The sequence below is a fragment of the Perognathus longimembris genome, chromosome 3 (genome assembly GCF_023159225.1).
Source record: "Perognathus longimembris pacificus isolate PPM17 chromosome 3, ASM2315922v1, whole genome shotgun sequence".
Classification (NCBI taxonomy): Eukaryota; Metazoa; Chordata; class Mammalia; order Rodentia; family Heteromyidae; genus Perognathus; species Perognathus longimembris.
In genome coordinates, this window is record NC_063163.1 from 111,205,804 (window position 1) to 111,225,224 (window position 19,421).

Genomic DNA, 19,421 nt, shown 5'->3' on the forward strand with positions numbered 1-19,421 from the left:
CTTCCATGACTAACTATGCACTAAGCATTGAATGTGCTCGATAAATGCTAGTTGTCTCTTTATTTCTCAATTCTTGGCGCTAACTCCTTGTTCCCTGTTCATCCAATTCTGGCCATTCATAATTGACTACTAGAGACTAGAAAGACTATAAAGCTAGGGTTCGTTTCTATACAGAAGTTTTGGCCAAATAGTTCACTTGCTTGGATTGACTTTTCTCATTTGCTAGAGGCCTAGACCATCTGTAGACTGTTTGTAAAGAAGGTATCGACAACCCCTGTCTTCCATTGGCAATGTGACCTTGTCTCTCCTCCCAGTAAGCAGAAGGGTCTCTTCCATCGCTCTCCAGAGTTTGGGTTGGCCTTGCGCTTGCTGATGCCAACAGAATACAGTGAAACTGAAACTTCTGAAACCAGGCCTCAAGAGATCTTGAAGGTCTTCTAAGAGGCAATTGAAACTACTGTGTACAGAGACTTAGGCTCTGTTTGTGAGGGGAAGAAGGAGAGGGAGAGGGAGAGAGAGAAGCCATTTAGATTGTCTGATTCCAACTTACCCCTCAAATGACTGGGGCCAAATGAAAGGTCTCAAGCAATCCCTCCAGATGAACTCAGCCCAAACAGCTGTTCCACAGAATCATAAACTAATGAATAAGAAATTATTTAGGGGCTGGGAATGTGGCCTTGTGGTAGAGTGCTTTCCTAGCATGCAGGAAGCCCTGGGTTTGATTCCTCAGCACCACATATACAGAAAAAACCAGAGGTGGCACTGTGGCTCAAGTGATAGAGTGCTAGCCTTGAGCAAAAAGAAGCCAGGGACAGTGCTCAGGCCCTGAGTTCAAGCCCCAGGACTGGCAAAAAAAGGAAAGAAATTATTTAAAACCTTTTAAGTTTGGGAGTTGTTCTTTATATTCAACAAAAAATGAATACAGATGAGATTATCTTAAAGATATCCTCTCATCGAAAGTGTATTGCTGTTAAAAATAAAGCAAAAATGTCAGTATTACTAAGTAACACAAAAATGGGAAAAGTTATAAAGCTGACAAGGACCTCAAGGTGCAATCTGTTTGATCTTGTCGGCAGATGAACTAGTAACTAGAAGAGATTATTAATGGCAGGAGATACTCACTGAGTTCCTTCTATCTTTAGAATTTTGCTGTCATTATTAAGAATCCCCATTATAGCCTGGAGTCAGTGGCTTACACCTATAACCCTAGCTACTTAAGAGGCTGAGATTTGAGGATTGCAGTTCAAAGCCAGCCCAGGCAGGAAAGTCTGTGAGACTCTTATCACCAACTAACTACCAAAAGAATTAGAAGTGGAGCACTGGCTCAAAATGATAGAGCGCTAGCCTTGAGCAAAAGAAGCTCAAAGACAGAGCTCATATCCTGAGTTCAAGCCGATGACCTGCAATCCTCATTGTAAGGCCTCAGGTCCTCATTTACAGAGAGGACACAGAAACCAGGCAGACCAGGAAGACTGGAGACCTTGAATGAGGGTGTGAGCTCCAGGCTCTGATTCTAAATCCCGAGTTCTCTTAACCACCCACATGAGTAAAGTTAAACAGTTACAGAGTTGGCAAAGTAGTTCAAATATCCTTGAAGAGAGAGTGGCGAAAGACACAAAATTCCAGCAAACCAGTCCCTATCCCAGAAGGCAGGAATTAACTGTTTCCATGTTGTTATGGATGAAGTAGCAAATATTTCCCCAAATTGTGCTCCTTATCAGGTCAATTTGGGTTATTTGTTTGTTTGTTTTGGGCTATCCTCATTTCTCTTTTTCTTTTCACCAATCTTTGCCCTCTCCTTGCCTTACTTCCTCACCTTCTATACATCTAGTATTTTCCTTTCACAGCTGACCTTCCTGTACTGACTATCGTGTTACCTCTTGTTCTATCTTCCAGGCAGCCTCAGCATTCTGATCCCTATTAACCATCTTGCTCTAAGCTTGAGAACCTCTGGCCTATCATCCCCAGATCCCTCTCTCTACCCTCGCCTTCCAGGTTTAATCACCAGCTAGTCCCAAATGAAGCTTTGAATTATGGTGAATTGTGTCCAGGTTTGTACCTGTGTGTCTTTATGCATCAGAGCAGCCTTCACATTTGTCTTCCTATGCCAGAAATCAGATGTATTTTGATTTCCTAGTACCCAGCAAGAACCACACACCAACAAGTACAAATGGAAGAAGGCATGGGCCAGGAACTGTATCCTGAGTTAGAGCTGAAACATACAGCAAGTGCATAATGAAGAATGGATCAGTAAGTCCACGCAGGATTTTTTTTTTTTTGGCCAGTCCTGGGCCTTGGACTCAGGGCCTGAGCACTGTCCCTGGCTTCTTCCCGCTCAAGGCTAGCATTCTGCCGCTTGAGCCACAGCGCCGCTTCTGGCCGTTTTCTGTATATGTGGTGCTGGGGAATCGAACCTAGGGCCTCGTGTATCCGAGGCAGGCACTCTTGCCACTAGGCTATATCCCCAGCCCCTCCACGCAGGATTTTTTGAAACTGTGAATCCACAGAGCAGACTCACCATGTTGAATAAGTGCTGTCCTTTGGCTTTCCTGCTCCAGTAAGGTGATACTTTGGGATACAGATTTCTTACAGTGCTCACTCCCAGGGCAAAGTTTGAAGACATGCGTGAGTTCACTCAACCAGTAGGAGGCAGAGGATAGGGAAGAAAAAGCCAGTGGAATTACTGCAGGTTTACAATCAAAGCCTAGCCTCTCCTCTCCCAGGGGCTCCTCGGAAAAGATGGTTATTTCAGAGCCTTTGCCCTTGACATCACAGCTTGATTTTTGGCTCGGGCCCTAAAGCTAAGACACAAGGAGAAACAGGGATTAGGAAAAGCAAGCCAAAGTATTGAAAGTTTGATAATGGCAAAGCTAAACCACAGGGGGAAGTTTTAGGAGAAGAGAAGCTCAGATGAGGAGAAAGGGGGAAAGCACATAGCAAGCAACAACTATAGAGAATCTTTAGAACTCAATGGGCAGCCCCAAAACAATGGAAGCGGCCTTTGAGCCAAGCTAAACAATGAAGCCCACTGAAACGCCTTGAATGGCTTGTGATGGAGACCGCTCACTCTCAGATAAAAGACAATCTTTTCTATATTAAACAAATGGGCCGTGGTAACCTTCCTGAATGTTTATTTTTCACATAATGCAAGGTCCTAACAGAGGGAAAACACAAATGATCTAAGTACAAAGATGTGTGAGTATCATACTCATTCAGCTCATAGCTAGTGGTCCTCAAGGAAGTACCTGGGAAATAGTAGCTCAAGGTCAGACTTGGAGTTCAAGTCCATTCCTCTGTAGCCTCCTCCATGTTCCTAGATTTTTCTGTCTTTTTATCAATGCTTATCACCTCAACTAGAGCAGACAGGTCCCAGTATCAGCACCATTATTTACCAAATTATACCAAATGACTCACTGTGGGCTGTCTGGATGCCTCACCAGGCTGTCAGCTCCTGGAGGACTGAACAGTACCTTATTCACTTGGTAGTCCCAGGGTCTACCGGGTCCCTGGCTGGTGGTCAATCAATCAACATTTGCCCAACTTTGGGGATAATGAATAAGTTTCCATCACTGGGGAAGCAACTCAGTCTGTGTTTGACATCTGTATGATCTGACGCTGCACAGAAATTAGAAATGGGAATAAAAAGTGACTTTTTGCTGGGTACTGGGTAGCTCATGCCTATAATCCCAGCTACTCAGTAGCCTGAGATGGGAGGATTGTTCAAAAGCCAGCCCAGGCAGGAAAGTCCACGAGGCTCTTATCTTCAATTAACCACCAGAAATCTGGACATGGCACTGTGGCTCAAAGTGGTAGAGCACTAGTTTTGAGTGGAAAAAGCTCAGGGATGGTGCCCAGGTCCCGAGTTCAAGCCCCATAAGTGACTGGAAAAAAAACACAGCAACTTTTCAGCCAGGTATTGGTGGGGCATGCTTAGAATCTTAGCCACCTAGGAGGCTGGGATTGGAAGATCACAGTGCAAGGCCAGACAAGGTTCTCAGCCTTGGCCGAGGCCAAGCTCTGGGCCCCCGGTAAGGGCCAAGAACAATACGTCTTTATACAGATGCTCAGAAATCTTCCACTGAAACCCGCAGACTAAATGTGAGGATTCTACAAGAGTGCCGACGCAGCTCTGAGCTGAGAACTGAATGTGCAAGGTTGAAGGAAGCTTCTAGAAGTGCAAGGCAGGCAAGCGCCAATAAAGTTCTGATCCATAGACAAAGAGCATGAGCTCAACGCCCAGGATGCATTTATTACGTTATTCATGGCTTCCCTCCAGAGGCAGCTACATCCTACATGCTGACCACATCCTCCATTCTGCTTGTAATATAGACTAACAAGGTACAACTGTACGCTCAAATATGGACTACATTGTGTGTGTGTGTGCCAGTACTGGGGCTTGAACTCTGGGTCTTGCTCGGCTATTTTTTTTGTTTATTTATTTATTGCTCATGCCTAGTGCTCTAGAACTTGAGCCACACCTTTGGTTCCAGCTTTTTTTTTGCTGATTAATTGGAGGTAAGAGACTCTCAGATTTATCTGCTGGGGCTGGCTTCGAGTCACCAATCTCAGGTCTCAGCCTTCTCAGTAGCTGGTACCCAGCTTCTAGTACATTCTTTTTAAGGAAAATAAAAGAGGCTTCTAGGTAACTTCAGACTCATTTTTTGAGTGAGTATGATTATTTCTGGTCTGTTTTCATTAGGCAGAAAGCTTACCAGACCACATTATAGTCATTGAAATCTACAAGTATCATATTCAACTTGATTCGTCTTTTGTATCATGTTAGAAAATCAATTCAAATCTACCTGTCTGGAGTTAGATTCAGTTTTGAAGGAGTTTTGTTTGTTTTTCTTTGCCAGTCCTGGGGCTTGGACTCAAGGCCTGAGCGCAGTCCCTGGCTTCTCTTTGCTCAAGGCTAGCACTCTGCCACTTGAGCCACAACGCTGCTTCTGGCCTTTTCTGTTTAGGTGGTACTGAGGAATCGAACCCAGGGCTTCATGCATGCAAGGCAAGTATTCTACCACTAAGCCACATTCCCAGCCCCAGTTTTGAAGGAGTTTAATGTTGCAATTAGAGACTTTCGTGCCCTTCCATTACACACAGAACCAATATACAAACCAAGAAAGATCTCAAACTGCCATTCAGCCTTTGCTGTAGGACATAGAATGCTCAGAAAAGGGCCTGAGTTTTCCTCAGTTACTTTCCTCAAGGATTCTGGACAAGATTCAAACCCAAGATTCCCAGCACCCCATTGTGGGCTAACATGACACATTGAAGTGAGAGACACCCCCATACACATACATACACACATACACTCACAAAAGATGAGGCATTCTTCTGATCCCAAACCCAAGGGGCCACCGTTTCTGAAAAGCCAGCTTGCTGCTGATCAAGGAAGAGAAACTGGGAAACAAGTATCTTCCTTCCTTCCTTCCTTCCTTCCTTCCTTCCTTCCTTCCTTCCTTCCTTCCTTCCTCCTTCCTTCCTAGTCAGTTAGCCTTTACTATTTTTGCTTAGAAGAGGAGTAAGAGATAACATTCTGGACCAAAGTCCAAAGACAAAAGGAAGGAAATGAAGGACCTGCATTTTCCTCTGGTGTGCTGGGCACCTGCTGTCTGGCGGCTGCTGGCCATGGTGTACTAGTTGTCAGGTAGCTGTGCCCAGCCTCTCCCCAGGCCATCTGGAGCCGGGGAACAGATCCAAGTTCCCTTGCTAGAACTCTGTTGTGAAATCTCCCCACTCTTCCTCGCGTGCCTAACACTGGTCACAGGCCTAGGATCTTACCTCAATTATATGTCTAAGGCCTGGCATTGTGGTACATGCCTGGTACTTGGGAGGCAGAAGCAGAAGGACTGAGATTTAAGGCTGGCCTGGGCAAAAGTGTTAGACTTATCTGAAAAACAAACTAAACGCTAAAGGGCTGCAGGCATGTCTCAAGTAATGGAGGGCTAGCCTAGCAAGTGCAGAAGTCCCGAGTTAGTCCCCACAGCTAGAGAGAGAGACTGAGAGAGACAGAGAGAGAGAGTGGAAGAGGCAGACACACACACAGAGAGAGAGAGAGAGAGAGAGAGAGAGAGAGAGAGAGAGAGAGAGAGAGAGAGAGAGAGCGCTTCCAAATGGTTCCAAGGTGGTATAGGGCTTGACATCCTGTAGTATTCAAATAAATGGCCACCTAGTAGACTCAGAGCGGAGAGTCCATCTGGAGCCCCCAGCTTCCTGGAAATACCACAAGCTCCTTATACTACCTTTACACCGAGTGTCCTTTTGCCTTTTTCCTGCTGCCAACCACCCACTGTTTCTTCAGTCTCTTATCTTCTCCTCATCACTAGTCACGGTCCCTGGATTAGTACAGCTGGCAAACATAAAGCAAAAACCCTATTTCTCAGGGTTTGGGAGGCTGGAAAGTCCGAGACATTAGCATCTAGCAAGTAGTTCATGCTGTGTCATGGTGGAAGGCAGAAAGGCAAGATAGCAAGCAAACGAGAGGGGCCAAACTAGCTTTCCTCACAAGCCCTCTCTCTGCATTAACTGGCTCCTGTAATAACGTCATGAACACATCCAGGAGGGCAGAGCAGTAACGACCCAACCACCTCTAGTTAGGCCCTGCCTCCCAGCCTTATTGTACTGAGGATTCAATTCCCAATACAAGAACTCTGAGAGACACTTTAGGCCTCTCTACACAACTCTCCCCTGATCCAGACTGCAGCCAGAGCCAGACATCTGAGGAGAAAATTTGACTTGCCTCCCAGGAAGACAGGGAGATTCAAGTCCAAGAAGTCAGCATCAGGTTTACATTCAGCAATAGCCTGCCATTGGAAGTATAGAATGTTCATCTTTTGGGGATGGAGGCTGCAGGAACTCAGAGATAGCACTCAGGTAAGCCATCAATAGAAAAGTACCTGGGCCACTTGAATGATAAAATCATCACTTGTTCAGGGGCACTGTTTGGTAATTATATCATTTACAGCATTTGTAAAATGGTTTTTAGACATATGTGAATCATTGAAGACAGAAAGAATGTTATTTCTGTGTCCTATTCTCTTTCTGAACTCTCTTAAGGCTCTGGGCAGCCAGAACAATGCTTTAGAAGTTGCCACGTGGGGAAATGGAATGAAACCAGGGAGGGAGCCAGGACGGAGCTCAGCAGAACTGGGGGAGGGTGGGGTCCCTGTGGCTTTGAAGGTGGAGACACTGCCCTGGGGGGAGGACGGGACTCGTAAACTTTCAAAGACTTTTGCCTAGATGGCAATGGCCACGCAGTTAAACAGCTGTGGACAGACATGATGTAATTTATTGGCCTGTCCTGTTGTCTTCTCTGGGGCCGGAAACTGATGTCCTCACCAAGGAAGAAAAACCTGGAAATACCAGAGAGAGGAGAGACAGAGCTGGCCATATTCGTCCTTATACACTTTGGCATGGGAAAATGGGGCCATTGCCCGAATCCTACTTCACACCAACATACGTTAACCCTTTCTGTGCCTTGAGTAAAACACCTGTAGCCACTACTACCAAGGGAACAGCTTTCAGCAAGCACTCTTAGTTAGGCCCAAAGATCCTGAAGAACTGCAAAGTCCAAGCTCAAGTAACAAGTGTTGCAATCCAGCCAACAGGTTAACACCCACCGAAGCCCCTGTGGTATTCCTTCATGCCCCTGAGAGGAAAGAGCAAGAGGCACAACCAGTCAACACCAGTGCCAACCACACCAGGGCTCTGCGAGGCTGCCGTGTGAGGTTAAGATCTTACACGCAGGGGGCGGGGGGTAAAATAGAATAAAAAACAGGAGAAGCAAAGTAGATTTTTCCAGTTGCTAGATAAACAGCTCCAGGGGCAGAAGGTTCTCCTTGGTTCATCCAAGCAGTTAAAGAAAGTACTAGAAACCAGGTCTCTCCCATTCCTGCCAATCATAGTCCTACCAGGCTTTTCTCCCAACCGTGGGCTTTTTTTTTTTTTTTTTTTGAGGTCAACAATCCCTCAATTTATGCAAAGAAAGGGGTGTGGGAAACACAGAACAGGTGAAGTACAGTGTCCAGGTGCTCAGGGGGTCTGGATAGGGTCCCCTAATTATACATTAGCGTCAGTACCACCTAAACAGACAAGGCCAGAAGTGGTGCTGTGGCTCAAGTGGCAGAGTGCTAGCCTTGAGCAAAAAGAAGCCAGGGACAGTGCTCAGGCCCTGAATCCAAGCCCCAGGACTGGCAAAGAAAAACAAACAAAACTCCTTCAAAACTGAATTTAACTCCAGACAGGTAGATTTGAATTGCTTTTCTAACATGATACAAAAGATGAATCAAGTTGAATATGATATGAACATTCTCACCACCCTGCCTCCCTCCCCTTCCCTTATTTTTCTTAATTTTGTGGTGTATACAGTGAATCCTTGACTGCATTCTCCCCCTCTTCTCCCCTTCATTTGTCTACCCAACTCCCCTGGACTCCAATCCCCTCGTGGATCTACCCATTTCCTGGTGCTTATTTTGTGGGGCTTTGACTTCATCTTTCTAAACGATTATAGTATTTAAACTCTCCATAGAGTCTATGATATTTCAAGTTAATTCATTTGTCACCACTTGCATGTCACCCGTGTTTACATATAGATTTATAGGCACATTCTATTTACTACAAATGAAGGCAACCATCCAACCTTTGTTTCACTGGGTCTGGCTTACTTCACTTAATATAACTTTTCCCGTCTTTCCATTTCCTTGTGAATGTTACAATGTCATTCCAATAGATAAGTAAAATTCCATTGTGTATAAATATATATCCCATTTCCTTTGTTGTTGTTGGTTGTAGGGTTTGAACTCAAGGCCTGGGCACTGGCCCTGAGCCTCTTTGTGCTAGCGCTATACACTTGAGCCACAGCGCCAATTCGGGTTTTTTGAGTGGTGATTTAGAGATAAGAGTCTCACAGGAACTTTTTACCCTGGCTGGCTTCTAACTGCCATCCTCAGATCTCAGCCTCCTGAGTAGCTAGGATTTACGAGTGTGAGCCACTGGTGCCAGGCTGATGGGCTGATTCCCTATCTTGGCTATGGTGAATAGTGTCAGCAAGGAACATGGTTGTACTGGTGGCTGTACATGTTTGTGTTCTCTTGGACAAATGTCCAGGAGTGGGATTGCTGGATCATAGGGTAGTTCTATATTTAGGTTTTTGAGGAAACTCCATGCTGCCAAGCATTTTCTCCCTTCTTTTTTTCCAAGGTACCAGCACACCACTACTTCTAGTCTAGGAGTGCTGGGGGCTTCCTGCTACTGCCAGTTCCTGGGGTGTCTCACTGAACCCTGATTGTTCTCTGCGTTCCTTTGTCATGGTCTCACTGATTCACTGCACTGCTTGCTAGTTTATACACCGAGCAGTTTCTGCTTTCTATATAGACCATGAGCTCCTAAGAAGCGGACCTGGCTCTCCCAGAGTAGGAAATGTTCAGGGTTTTTTCTGCTTGTTTGTTTGGCTACTTGTGCAGTCACCATGCTTACTGTTTATCCACATGACTAAGTCCTTGAGCAGCCCATTCATGGTGTGCTAAGTTACAAATGGACTCTGCTTCTGTAGGAAAAACACTTTGGTGCTGCAGTCTGCACAGAAGACCTTGGTGAGTGATCACAGATTGTGTGGGGACTTCTCCCCACCATCAAGCAAGAGTTGCATCCTCTGCTACCTGCCTGGAAATGTCATTCCATCCACAGCTCTGGCTCGGCTCCAGGAAGGCCCCCACTGGGCCAGTCACGGGCTTTATGTTGTTGTACTTGTGCTTCAGACCCACCAGTTATAATTTAGGGCTCCTACAGTTCACTTCTCAGGTTCCATTAATTGGATCAAGTGGCTCGTTGAACTTAGGAAAACACACTTGCTGGCTTATTTTTAAAGAACAAAGGCTACAGAGGAAGCAGTATGGAGAGGGCAAGCTACGCAGAGTCTGTGTGTGGCCTCTAGATGTCTCCTTCAGGAGCCTCTACCCGTTCTCCTTTGTGGAAACTCTCTAAACCTCACCCATGTGGGTTTTTAGGGAGACTATTACCTAGGCATGATCAAAGGGTGATCAACCATGATGAAATGGGACTGGACAAAACCCTAATGCTAACAGACTGGGTGGTGACCAGCCAGGCCTGTTAGTTCAGGTTCTTCAGCATTTCTTGAGAAGTTAAAGATCTAGCATCTGCTATCAGGCCAGATAGTCAGAGAATTTCTCCTCTGCACTGCAGCTCCAAGGCAGGGTGACGGTGTGCTGGTGGCTGGATTGGAGTTTCTATGACTAGCCTTGAGGAAGAGAAATTCAGCTTTATAAGACCTGCTTCAGGGGAGGAAGCCATGCACACAACTCCCTCCCTGCAGCAATCTATCATCCTATCAAAGTACCAGAAGACACGGAACTAGGGGCTGGGATATGGCCTAGTGGCAAGAGTGCTTGCCTTGTATACATGAAGCCCTGGGTTCGGTTCCCCAGCACCACATATATGGAAAATGGCCAGAAGTGGCGCTGTGGCTCAAGTGGCAGAGTGCTAGCCTTGAGCAAAAAGGAAGCCAGGGACAGTGCTCAGGCCCTGAGTTCAAGCCCCAGGACTGGCAAAAAAAAAAAAAAAAGACATGGAACTAGAGGACAATCAGGTCACTTGATAGACCCTTCAGGATGAATGACCTGCCTGGCTTAGGAAGTAGGAAGAGGAACAAGCAGGAAACTGAGAGGCAATCCTCTAATTGCATTAGTGTAGGAGTTCAATCACTTATTTTCTTACAAAAGCCTCTTCCTACAATCTCCTTCTTATTCTTGGGGTTAGGCAATGTTTTCAGCACACTCTCCAAACCATAATTTGTAAAAGAAAAGATTGATAGGTTGGATTGGATCAAAGGAGAATGTGCCCTGAAAAGAGATCAATGGGAAGAAAACATTTGCCAAACCTACATTTTACAAAGGACTTCTATCAACAGGCATAGTGCCTGACTCCACTAATCACTGAGAGGCAGAGATTTGGAGTATCATGGTTTGAGGCCAGTCGAGGCACAAAAGATTGTGAGACTCCATCTCAACCAATGACTGAGCATGGTGGCTAGCACCTATCATCCCAGCTGAGCAGGGAAGTACATAGCTGAGAGAATCATAGTCTAACTTGCATAAACTGAGACCCTATCTTTATTGCCTTTTATTATTTTTTTTAATATCCCTTAGGCCATGAGTTCATCGGGAATAGGTTCCATTAGTGCAGGCTCCTTTTCTGTGGTTCTCTCAAAGCGTGTTTCCCTGGGCAAAGCAGGCTGGCACTTCAGTTGAGCCCAGGTGCCTTTCTCTTTGTCTTTCTTCTTGTCCTGGTCATTTTCCTTCACTCCTTGCAGGAAGCTATCTCCTCTCTTAGTGTGCCTAATATGCTCAACACACACATTAATCCTCTTGACAAGAATCTTGCCCTTAACTTGCTTGTTCACAACAATGCCAACAGCATGCTGGGTAACACTGAAGACCCGTCCAGTTTTGCCATGGTAACATGTGTGGGGCATTTCTTATAGAAGAGTCCCCATTCCCTTGAGGGGCCTAGAGAATATGTATCCGATACGTCTCCTCTTTCCCTTTGTGTTCCTCATTTTGGCAAATTACTGGAAATGGCACTTCCAGCCCAAAGAATCCTATCTTAAAAATAATCAACACAAGCTGAGTGCTGGGTGCTCATGCCAGGAATCCTAGCTACTTAGGAGGCTGAGATCTGAGGATCACAGTACAAAGATCTCTCACAGGAAAATCTGTGAGATTCTTTTTTTTTTTTTTTTTGCCAGTCCTGGGCCTTGGACTCAGGGCCTGAGCACTGTCCCTGGCTTCTTTTTGCTCAAGGCTAGCACTCTGCCACTTGAGTCACAGCGCCACTTCTGGTCGTTTTCTGTATATGTGGTGCTGGGGAATCGAACCCAGGGCTTCATGTATACGAGGCAAGCACTCTTGCCACTAGGCTATATCCCCAGCCCAAATCTGTGAGATTCTTATCTCCAACAAACTATTCAGAAAAAGCCAGAAGTAGAGCTTTGTCTCAAGTAGTAGAGTGCTAGCCTTGAGCAAAAGAGGCTGGGGACAGCTCCAGGCCCTGAGTTTAAGCCCCAGGACCTGTACAAAAGAAACAAAGAAAAGAAAAATCAAGACAAAAGGACTGGCAGGATGGGTAAGTAGTATAGTGTCTAATAGGCATGATGCTTTAAATTCAAACCCAGGTACCACACACACACACATTAACAGTAAGAAAACAAACAATCCTTGCCAAGTGTTTGTGGTTCATGCCTCTAATCCTAGCTACTCAGGGGGCTGAGATCTGAGGATTGTGGTTTGAAGCCAGCCCAGGCAGGAAAGTCTATGAAACTCTCATCCCCAATTAACCAGCCAAAAAAAAGCCAGAAATGGAGCTATGGTTCAAGTGATGGAGCACTAGTCTTATTCAATAAAGTTAAGGACAGAACCCAGGCCTTGAGTGCAAGCCCTGGTACACACACACACACACACGCACACACACACACACACACACACACACACACACACCACAAAGTTTAGCTAGAGGAGGGGGTTTTGACCACACTATCTCTCAATTTCTTCTTTCATCATTGATTAGCTAAGACAATAGAATGTGGAAGCTCACTTCGTTCTTGAGGTCGGTTAACAGGGGCAGTACCACCTTTTCATGGAGCTGTTGGCAGTGTCAACAAGGAACCATGCCCAAGAAGGAGGAGCAGGTGAGCCTATGCTGTCCAATATCACTACCTGTGAACAACCAACTTCAGAATAGACTTGAAGGAAGGGAATTCATGTACTTGTGTGAAAGACTGAGCTTCAGGGAAGCCCTGAGCCATCGCTTGCCAGTTTTAAGACACTCTGTGCTAACTAAGAAGGAAAACATGTTTGCTCTGACCTTAAGCTGACCTTCCTTTGACCTTCTCCTGGTTCTTAGTTTTCAAGTCATTTGTGCTGATGAGGAAGGAATGTATTTTCTGACTAGCTTGGACCTGACCTCCCTTTGTTCTTTACGTGGTGTTCTAGGATGTTTTTTTCCTTTTGTATTCCTTACAAGGCAAGGGAAGCTTTGGTCACAAAGAATCAAGATTGATGTACTATTCACCGCATGCCAACATACCCATGTGTACACTGACATTATAAAGAATAGGAGAAACTCTTAGACATAGTTTAAAAAAATTATTTTGCCAGGTACTGGTGACTCACACCTGTAATCATACATAGCTTCTCAGGAAGCTGAGATCTGAGGATCAAGGTTTGAAGCCAGCCCAGGTAAGAAAGTCCAGGAGACTCTTATCTGCAATTAACCACCAGAAAACCAGAAGTGGCTCAACATGGTAGAGTGCTAGCCTTGAGTGAAAGAGCTTAGGAACAGCATCCAAGTCCTGAGTTTAAGATACACAACCAACCACCACCACCAACAACAACAAAATTATTTCATAAGACAAATATTTGTGAACACAAAAATTGCCATGCAGCCTGCACATCTGTTCTATCAAAAGAAACTACCATAATTATTTTTATAACATGATAAATATAAAAAATAAAATAGCAATATAAGAGTTCCAATTCCATTAACTATCATTCCTCAGCGATAACTCTTTTAACATCTTGGAATATGTCCTTATAAAGTGCATATATAAGCCAGACATTGAGCTGGGATCTGGTGGCTCACGCCTGTAATCCTAGCTACTCAGGAGGCTGAGATCTGTGGATCACAGAAGACAGCCTGGGAAGAAAAGACCTTGAGACTCTTATCCCCAATTAACTACTCAGAAAAAGTCGGAAGTGGAGCTGTGGCTCAAGTGATAGAGCATTAGCCTTGAGCACAAAGAATCTCACAGACAGTGCCCAGGCCCTGAGTTCAAGCCCCAGGACTGGCAAAAAGAAAAGAAAAGACAAAATAAGACAGACAGGAGGGAAGGAAGAAAGGAAGAAGGAAGGAAGGAAAGAAGGAAGAAAGGAGAAGCTAAGTGCCAGTGGCTCAGGATTGTAACCCTAGCTACTCAGGAGGCTGCGTTCTGAGGACAGCAGTTCGAAGCCAGCCTGGAAAGAAAAGTCTTTGTAAGTCTCTCATCTCCAATTAACCACTCAAAAACCAGAAGTGGAGCTGTGGCTAAAAATAGTAGAGTGCTGGCCTAGAGCAAAAGAGCCCAGGGACAGCGTCCAGGCCCATGAGTTCAAGCCCCATGATTGACAAATAAAATAAAATGCATATATACAATTTTTTTGAGATAAGAACTTGCTATGTATTCTAGGCTGGCTTTAAAATTTTGATCCTCCTGCCCCTGCCTCTCAAGTGTTGAGATTACTAGTGTAAGATACAATTACCAGCTTATACATACATTTTTTTGAGCTATAAATGGTGGTCAGAATTTTTCCTATACACGCTGATGCTCCAGATTCCCTCACTACCCACCAGGTCATTTTCTTTCATAATAATAGCCCCAACTTTTAGTTGGGCACATTCATACCTACAATTGTATTCTCTGTTTCCAGAGAGATATTGGGTTAAATTCTAGTTCTGCTATTTGGAAACTGTGTGACCCTGGGTAATTTGCACTTAACCTTGCTAAATGTCATTTTTCTACCAGGCCTGCCTGCAGTCTTAGTACTCTGGAGGTATAGGCAGGAGTATCATTAGTTTGAGGTCAGGCCTTGTCTCAAAAAAACAATAAAAAATATTTTCCCTTCTGTAAAAAGGTTTTAGTAGTATCTTGGGCTGAGAAGGTGGCTTAGGGGTAGAGTGCTTGTGCAGCATGCATGAAACCCTGGGTTCAATTCTCTAGCACCACATAAACAGAAAAGGCTGGAAGTGGCGCTGTGGCTCAAGTGGTAGAGTGCTAGCCTTGAGCAAAAGAAGCTCAGGGACAGTGCCCAGGCCCGGAGTTCAAGCCCCAAGACTGGCAAAAAAAAGAGTTATCAAGAGTATCTAAAATACAGTATCTAAATACTTATAAATAAGTATTATTAATAATTACACTGATATATTATTGTAAAGAACTGAAATAATTTTCTGCTAGACCTGGATTTGAAATCTGTCTCTACTCTTGAATTTCAACAAGACACTCAAACTTTCTAAGTTATGCCCTTCTCCATGAGAATGAAAGAATGTGCCTGACAAAGTTAGTAGAAGGGTTAACTTTGCATAACATGCTCAGTACAGTGCCCAGTATACAGTAAGGGCCTAATAAATGCTAGCTGCTATTATTACCACAATAATTACTATCATTAAATCAAAAGGCAGCACTTAATAAATGTTGGTGTGGCCATCTCCTCTACCTCAGTCTCTTACTAATGAGAGATATCCAAGAATTCCATAACTAGGCCAAGGCCAAGGCCTACCTTTCTAAATACTGTCACATGCTCACTAAGAGCTTTATAGGCAACTTGCATGACTAACAACATGCAGAATGTATCCATTTCACTTGCTTCCCACCAGAAGTCTTTTCTGTTATCATTAAAGGGGTAACATGGTATCATGAGATTAATTTCCACTTATGACTCTGAGGGTGAACACTTACTTTTCTATTTTGTTTACTAGTAGGCTGTCTTACACTATTAATGAGTTATTTCTATCTTTTGTCTATTTATCAACTTGGATCTTAGTGAAAAGAACTCTCTATTAACAAGATGAGTATACTTAATGCAAATAGTTTCCCAGTAAGCAAGAGCCATAGAAATCCAGCATGGAGCTCAGGCGAAAGTTCTGCGGGCTTAGGAACATTTCTTTGGGTAGGATTGCATGGTGAGCACAATTACTCTCACAGCTTTAATGTCTGTCTCTATTCCTGTGTAACGATGCAATCCTAGGCTGCTAACTGTACGGCACTTAGTTGTCCTTAAGCTTATCACATACAATTGAATTAAACAGATATTCCTCAAGTAGCTAACTTTTCAAACTCTCCCTTTGCATCCCTTATTGTCTGGGATCTATATTGTCTCAATATAGTGAACACACACACACACACACACACACACACACACACACATACACACCTCCCACCCCTGAGTCTTTCAGACAGGCCTAATGAGCCATCTCCTAAAATGTCACTCTTGAATTTGTTCTTTCAGGTCTCTTCTCCAGGCCACTGTTTGTTAAGACCCATGCATGTCGGCCTGAAGCAGGTGACTAGTGAGGTCCCACAGAGATGTTCTAACAGATATGGGTGTTTGACAGAGGGAACCAAGAATTAACCAGGACTACAGAAAATGCTAGGAATCATTGCTTTGAGTATTTGATCCAACCATCTACTTTCCTTCAAGTATTTTTTCTTTTTTTTTTGGCCAGTCCTGGGCCTTGGACTCAGGGACTGAGCACTGTCCCTGGCTTCTTCCCTCTCAAGGCTAGCACTCTGCCACCTGAGTCACAGAGCCCCTTCTGGCTGTTTTCCGTATACGTGGTGCTGGGGAATCGAACCTAGGTCTTCATGTATGGGAGGCAAGCTCTCTTGCCACTAGGCCATATCCTCAGCTCCTCCTTCAAGTATTTTTATGTTGACATTTTTCAGATCATTTAGATAACTATTTTAATAGTTGAATAGCTACCGTTTTGGTTGTTTTAGCATCGTGGCTCTTCCTGTTGATGCTTCACTGAGAACATGAGCATCAGAAAACATGTTTGAGCGCTCCTTCTAATACCTAGTTTTGCGATCTATCTATCTATCTATCTATCTATCTATCTATCTATCTATCTATCTATAGATCAAGCTCCCTCTAAAGTCAATGGAGGATGGACACTGGTGGGCCATGCCTGTAATCCTAGCTACTGAGGAGGCTGAGATCTGAGGTCAGATATAAATACCGAGATTCCCTTGAGTGTACATTGTATCACTACTTCTAAGACTACCATTGATGAGCCAAGTCGGTAGCATCTGAAATGAATGCCTCCTTTTTACTTCTTAATTCTGCTCCTCATTTTCCCCAGATTTACTATGGGCCACTTAAGCCCCACCCTCTTCAGAGACAAGAAATGCTTTCAATAAGACACATGGACACCAACAGTTTTAGTGAACACACATGTGTTGAAGCTGAACTCCACACACAGTTCTAGAGTTCATCCACAGTGGGTGTGCAACTGCACACATGTAGATACACACACAAGAGTGGACACACTTCTGTCAGCAAAACTCTCTTTATACTATTTAGGGGGAAATGACAATGTCTTTTTTTTTCTTTTTTTAAGGCACAGTGGTGTGAAACCCACATCCTGGAACCTCAAATTTCATTCCTCCCCTCAGGTCATGTCTAGGGGAGAGGCTTGAAGATGGGGCTTTCAGCTTGGTGTTTTGTAATTCTGTCTACAAAATGGGTCCCCCAGTTTGAAGGTCTGAACAAAGTCAGAAGGGTTTGGGGTTGGGAGGGACAGGTAGCCAGGGTTACCTGGAAATAAACTGAGAGCCAGAAACTCACAGGGCCACGCATCGGAGGACAAGGGAACAGCTTTCTAAATTCTCAGGCCACCAACACACTGTGACCTGAGAGTCACACCCCGAATTCCCTTCCACACGGAACTGGACAAGGCTATTTAACCACGGGTCCATTCCAACATAGGCGAGAATCCCTTTCATACCTACCATGACCATCTCGCACAGTTGCCCAGCCGAAAAACTGGTTCATTTACACCACAAGGTAATTATCTCTGAATTTCATTCGCTGGTAACTCCTGGCTCACCTTCAACCAAGCCTATGGGAAGGTCGGGGGGTGGAATTCCATAGAAACTTCCTCCTCACAACACCACACACCGCAGGACCCAACCCACTCTCGCCCATCCTGTGCCCAGGTCCCATTCAAACACACACAGTTCTTTCAGGGAAGTTCACCCCGCATCCGCCCTTGGGGTGAGTGGGTGACACAAGCAGCTGCAATTGGTGTGTCCCCACCCTAGTTCACGTGCCTGAAATGGCACAGGTCCGGGATAGGTCGTCTAGGGGATTCTAGACCTCCCGTCCTCCTCTACCGCACCGGGCAGAGCCGGGGAGCCCCGCACAGCTGCGGGACCCAATGGTAGAAGAACGCGCCAGTGCCCGGGGCGGGGGGGGGGGGGTTGGGGGAACCCCAGGATCACAACCCCGCAGGGCTGGGATGCGGTGTCTGGAGAGGCCACCAGGTAGATATCCTGGGAAACTCACTGCAAGTATACTCCCTCCCCCCCCTACCCCCCCCCCCCCCGCGCTCCACAGTCCCAGCAGGTGCACCAGCACCCCAAGCAAGGGGATCCGCGCCCCCATCCCTGGGGCTGGCCCAGGGGCCCAGGCAGGCACCTCGCCGTGTACCTGATCCTGTCCTTCTCCGCCCGCTGGAGCGCCTCGTTTCTCTCCAGCACCCGGAGGATCGTCCTGGCTTCTTCCTCGTTGAGGAAACTGAAATCAAACCCCTGAGGAACTTCCATCATGTTCTCCTCTCAGTGAGTGAGGTTCCAGCTCCAGGGCGCCTCCTGTTACCACGGCATTATTATTATCCCCCCCCCCCCCCCACCACACACACACCAGAGACAGGACTAGTTTGGCGAACTTGATCCCATCGCCAACAACAAGCCCGCCTCCTTTGAGAATCTAAAGCCACAGACCTAGGGCACGGCCCACACCGACTGGCTCATTTTGACAACACCTTAATGACAGGTTCTCCCCGCCCCCGCCCACCCCCCCTCCAACCTGTCCAACCGAAATGCAAAGGGAATGACTAAAGGGAGAGGAGGAGCCAATCCCATTTCGAGGGGGGCGGGCTCTGCCCTGGCTCCTCCCCCCTCCACCCCCTAGGTGACTTGGTAGGCAAACAAGCCAACATAACTCTGTCTCCCCGTGAGATCTCCCAGGGTTAAGGGTGGGCCCCCAAGTGTTTGCTTTGGCGATTGTTGTGTGCGCTAAGAACTGGAGCTTGGCTAGGAGAAAGAATGTAAAGGAGATTCTTAGCTAATCCTCTCTTCCTCGATAATTGAGAACTCACTGGAAATAGAATGACAGGTAGTAGCTTCAGAGCCAAGGGAAGGGTGACACTATTTGAAAGACTAGCGAGGACCAAACTCAGACAGTCACTTGGGGACTGATCTGGCTGACCCTTGGAAATGAATTCTTTGCCAAACTTCCCATCTCTCGTCCTGACCCCACCCCCACTGGCCTCAAAAGACATTCTAAGGCTTTGGAAGCCAAAGACAACAACAGAAAACACCTGTATATGGTATTTTAGAAGACAGTCCCAAAGGCACAGGATGTTAGAAAGCACCTCCGACTAAACTGAAATACAATTCCATGAAACCACAGAAATAGTTCTTCCTGGAAAGTCAATATGCTACGATAGAATGTATATATGTAAATTCCAAATACATAGACACATACCTATCTATAGGTCCTTTCAGAAACCATGAAAGAGATTTTTACTTCCTACACAAAAGTGCTCTCTCTCTCTCTCTCTCGCTCTCTCGCTCTCTCTCTGCCAGTCCTGGA

General features: G+C 45.5%; 1 protein-coding gene across 2 annotated transcripts in view; it reads right to left on the reverse strand.

The window, feature by feature from the left end:
* Positions 1-18,434, reverse strand: part of Exph5 (exophilin 5) — a 49,724-nt gene extending 31,290 nt beyond the window's left edge. Inside the window, exons 1-2 of one of the 2 annotated variants that reach the window (XM_048343789.1) lie at positions 18,255-18,321; positions 2,685-2,801 (exon numbers count right to left, since the gene is read on the reverse strand). Coding sequence is in view for 1 of the 2 variants with exons in the window: in XM_048343788.1 (XP_048199745.1) it covers positions 18,255-18,373 (119 nt within the window). In the remaining variant the exon portion in view is untranslated. Of the gene's footprint in view, positions 1-2,684; positions 2,802-18,254 lie in introns of both variants that reach the window. The other variant, XM_048343788.1, reaches the window with a different exon arrangement.
* Positions 18,435-19,421: the final 987 nt, after the last annotated feature.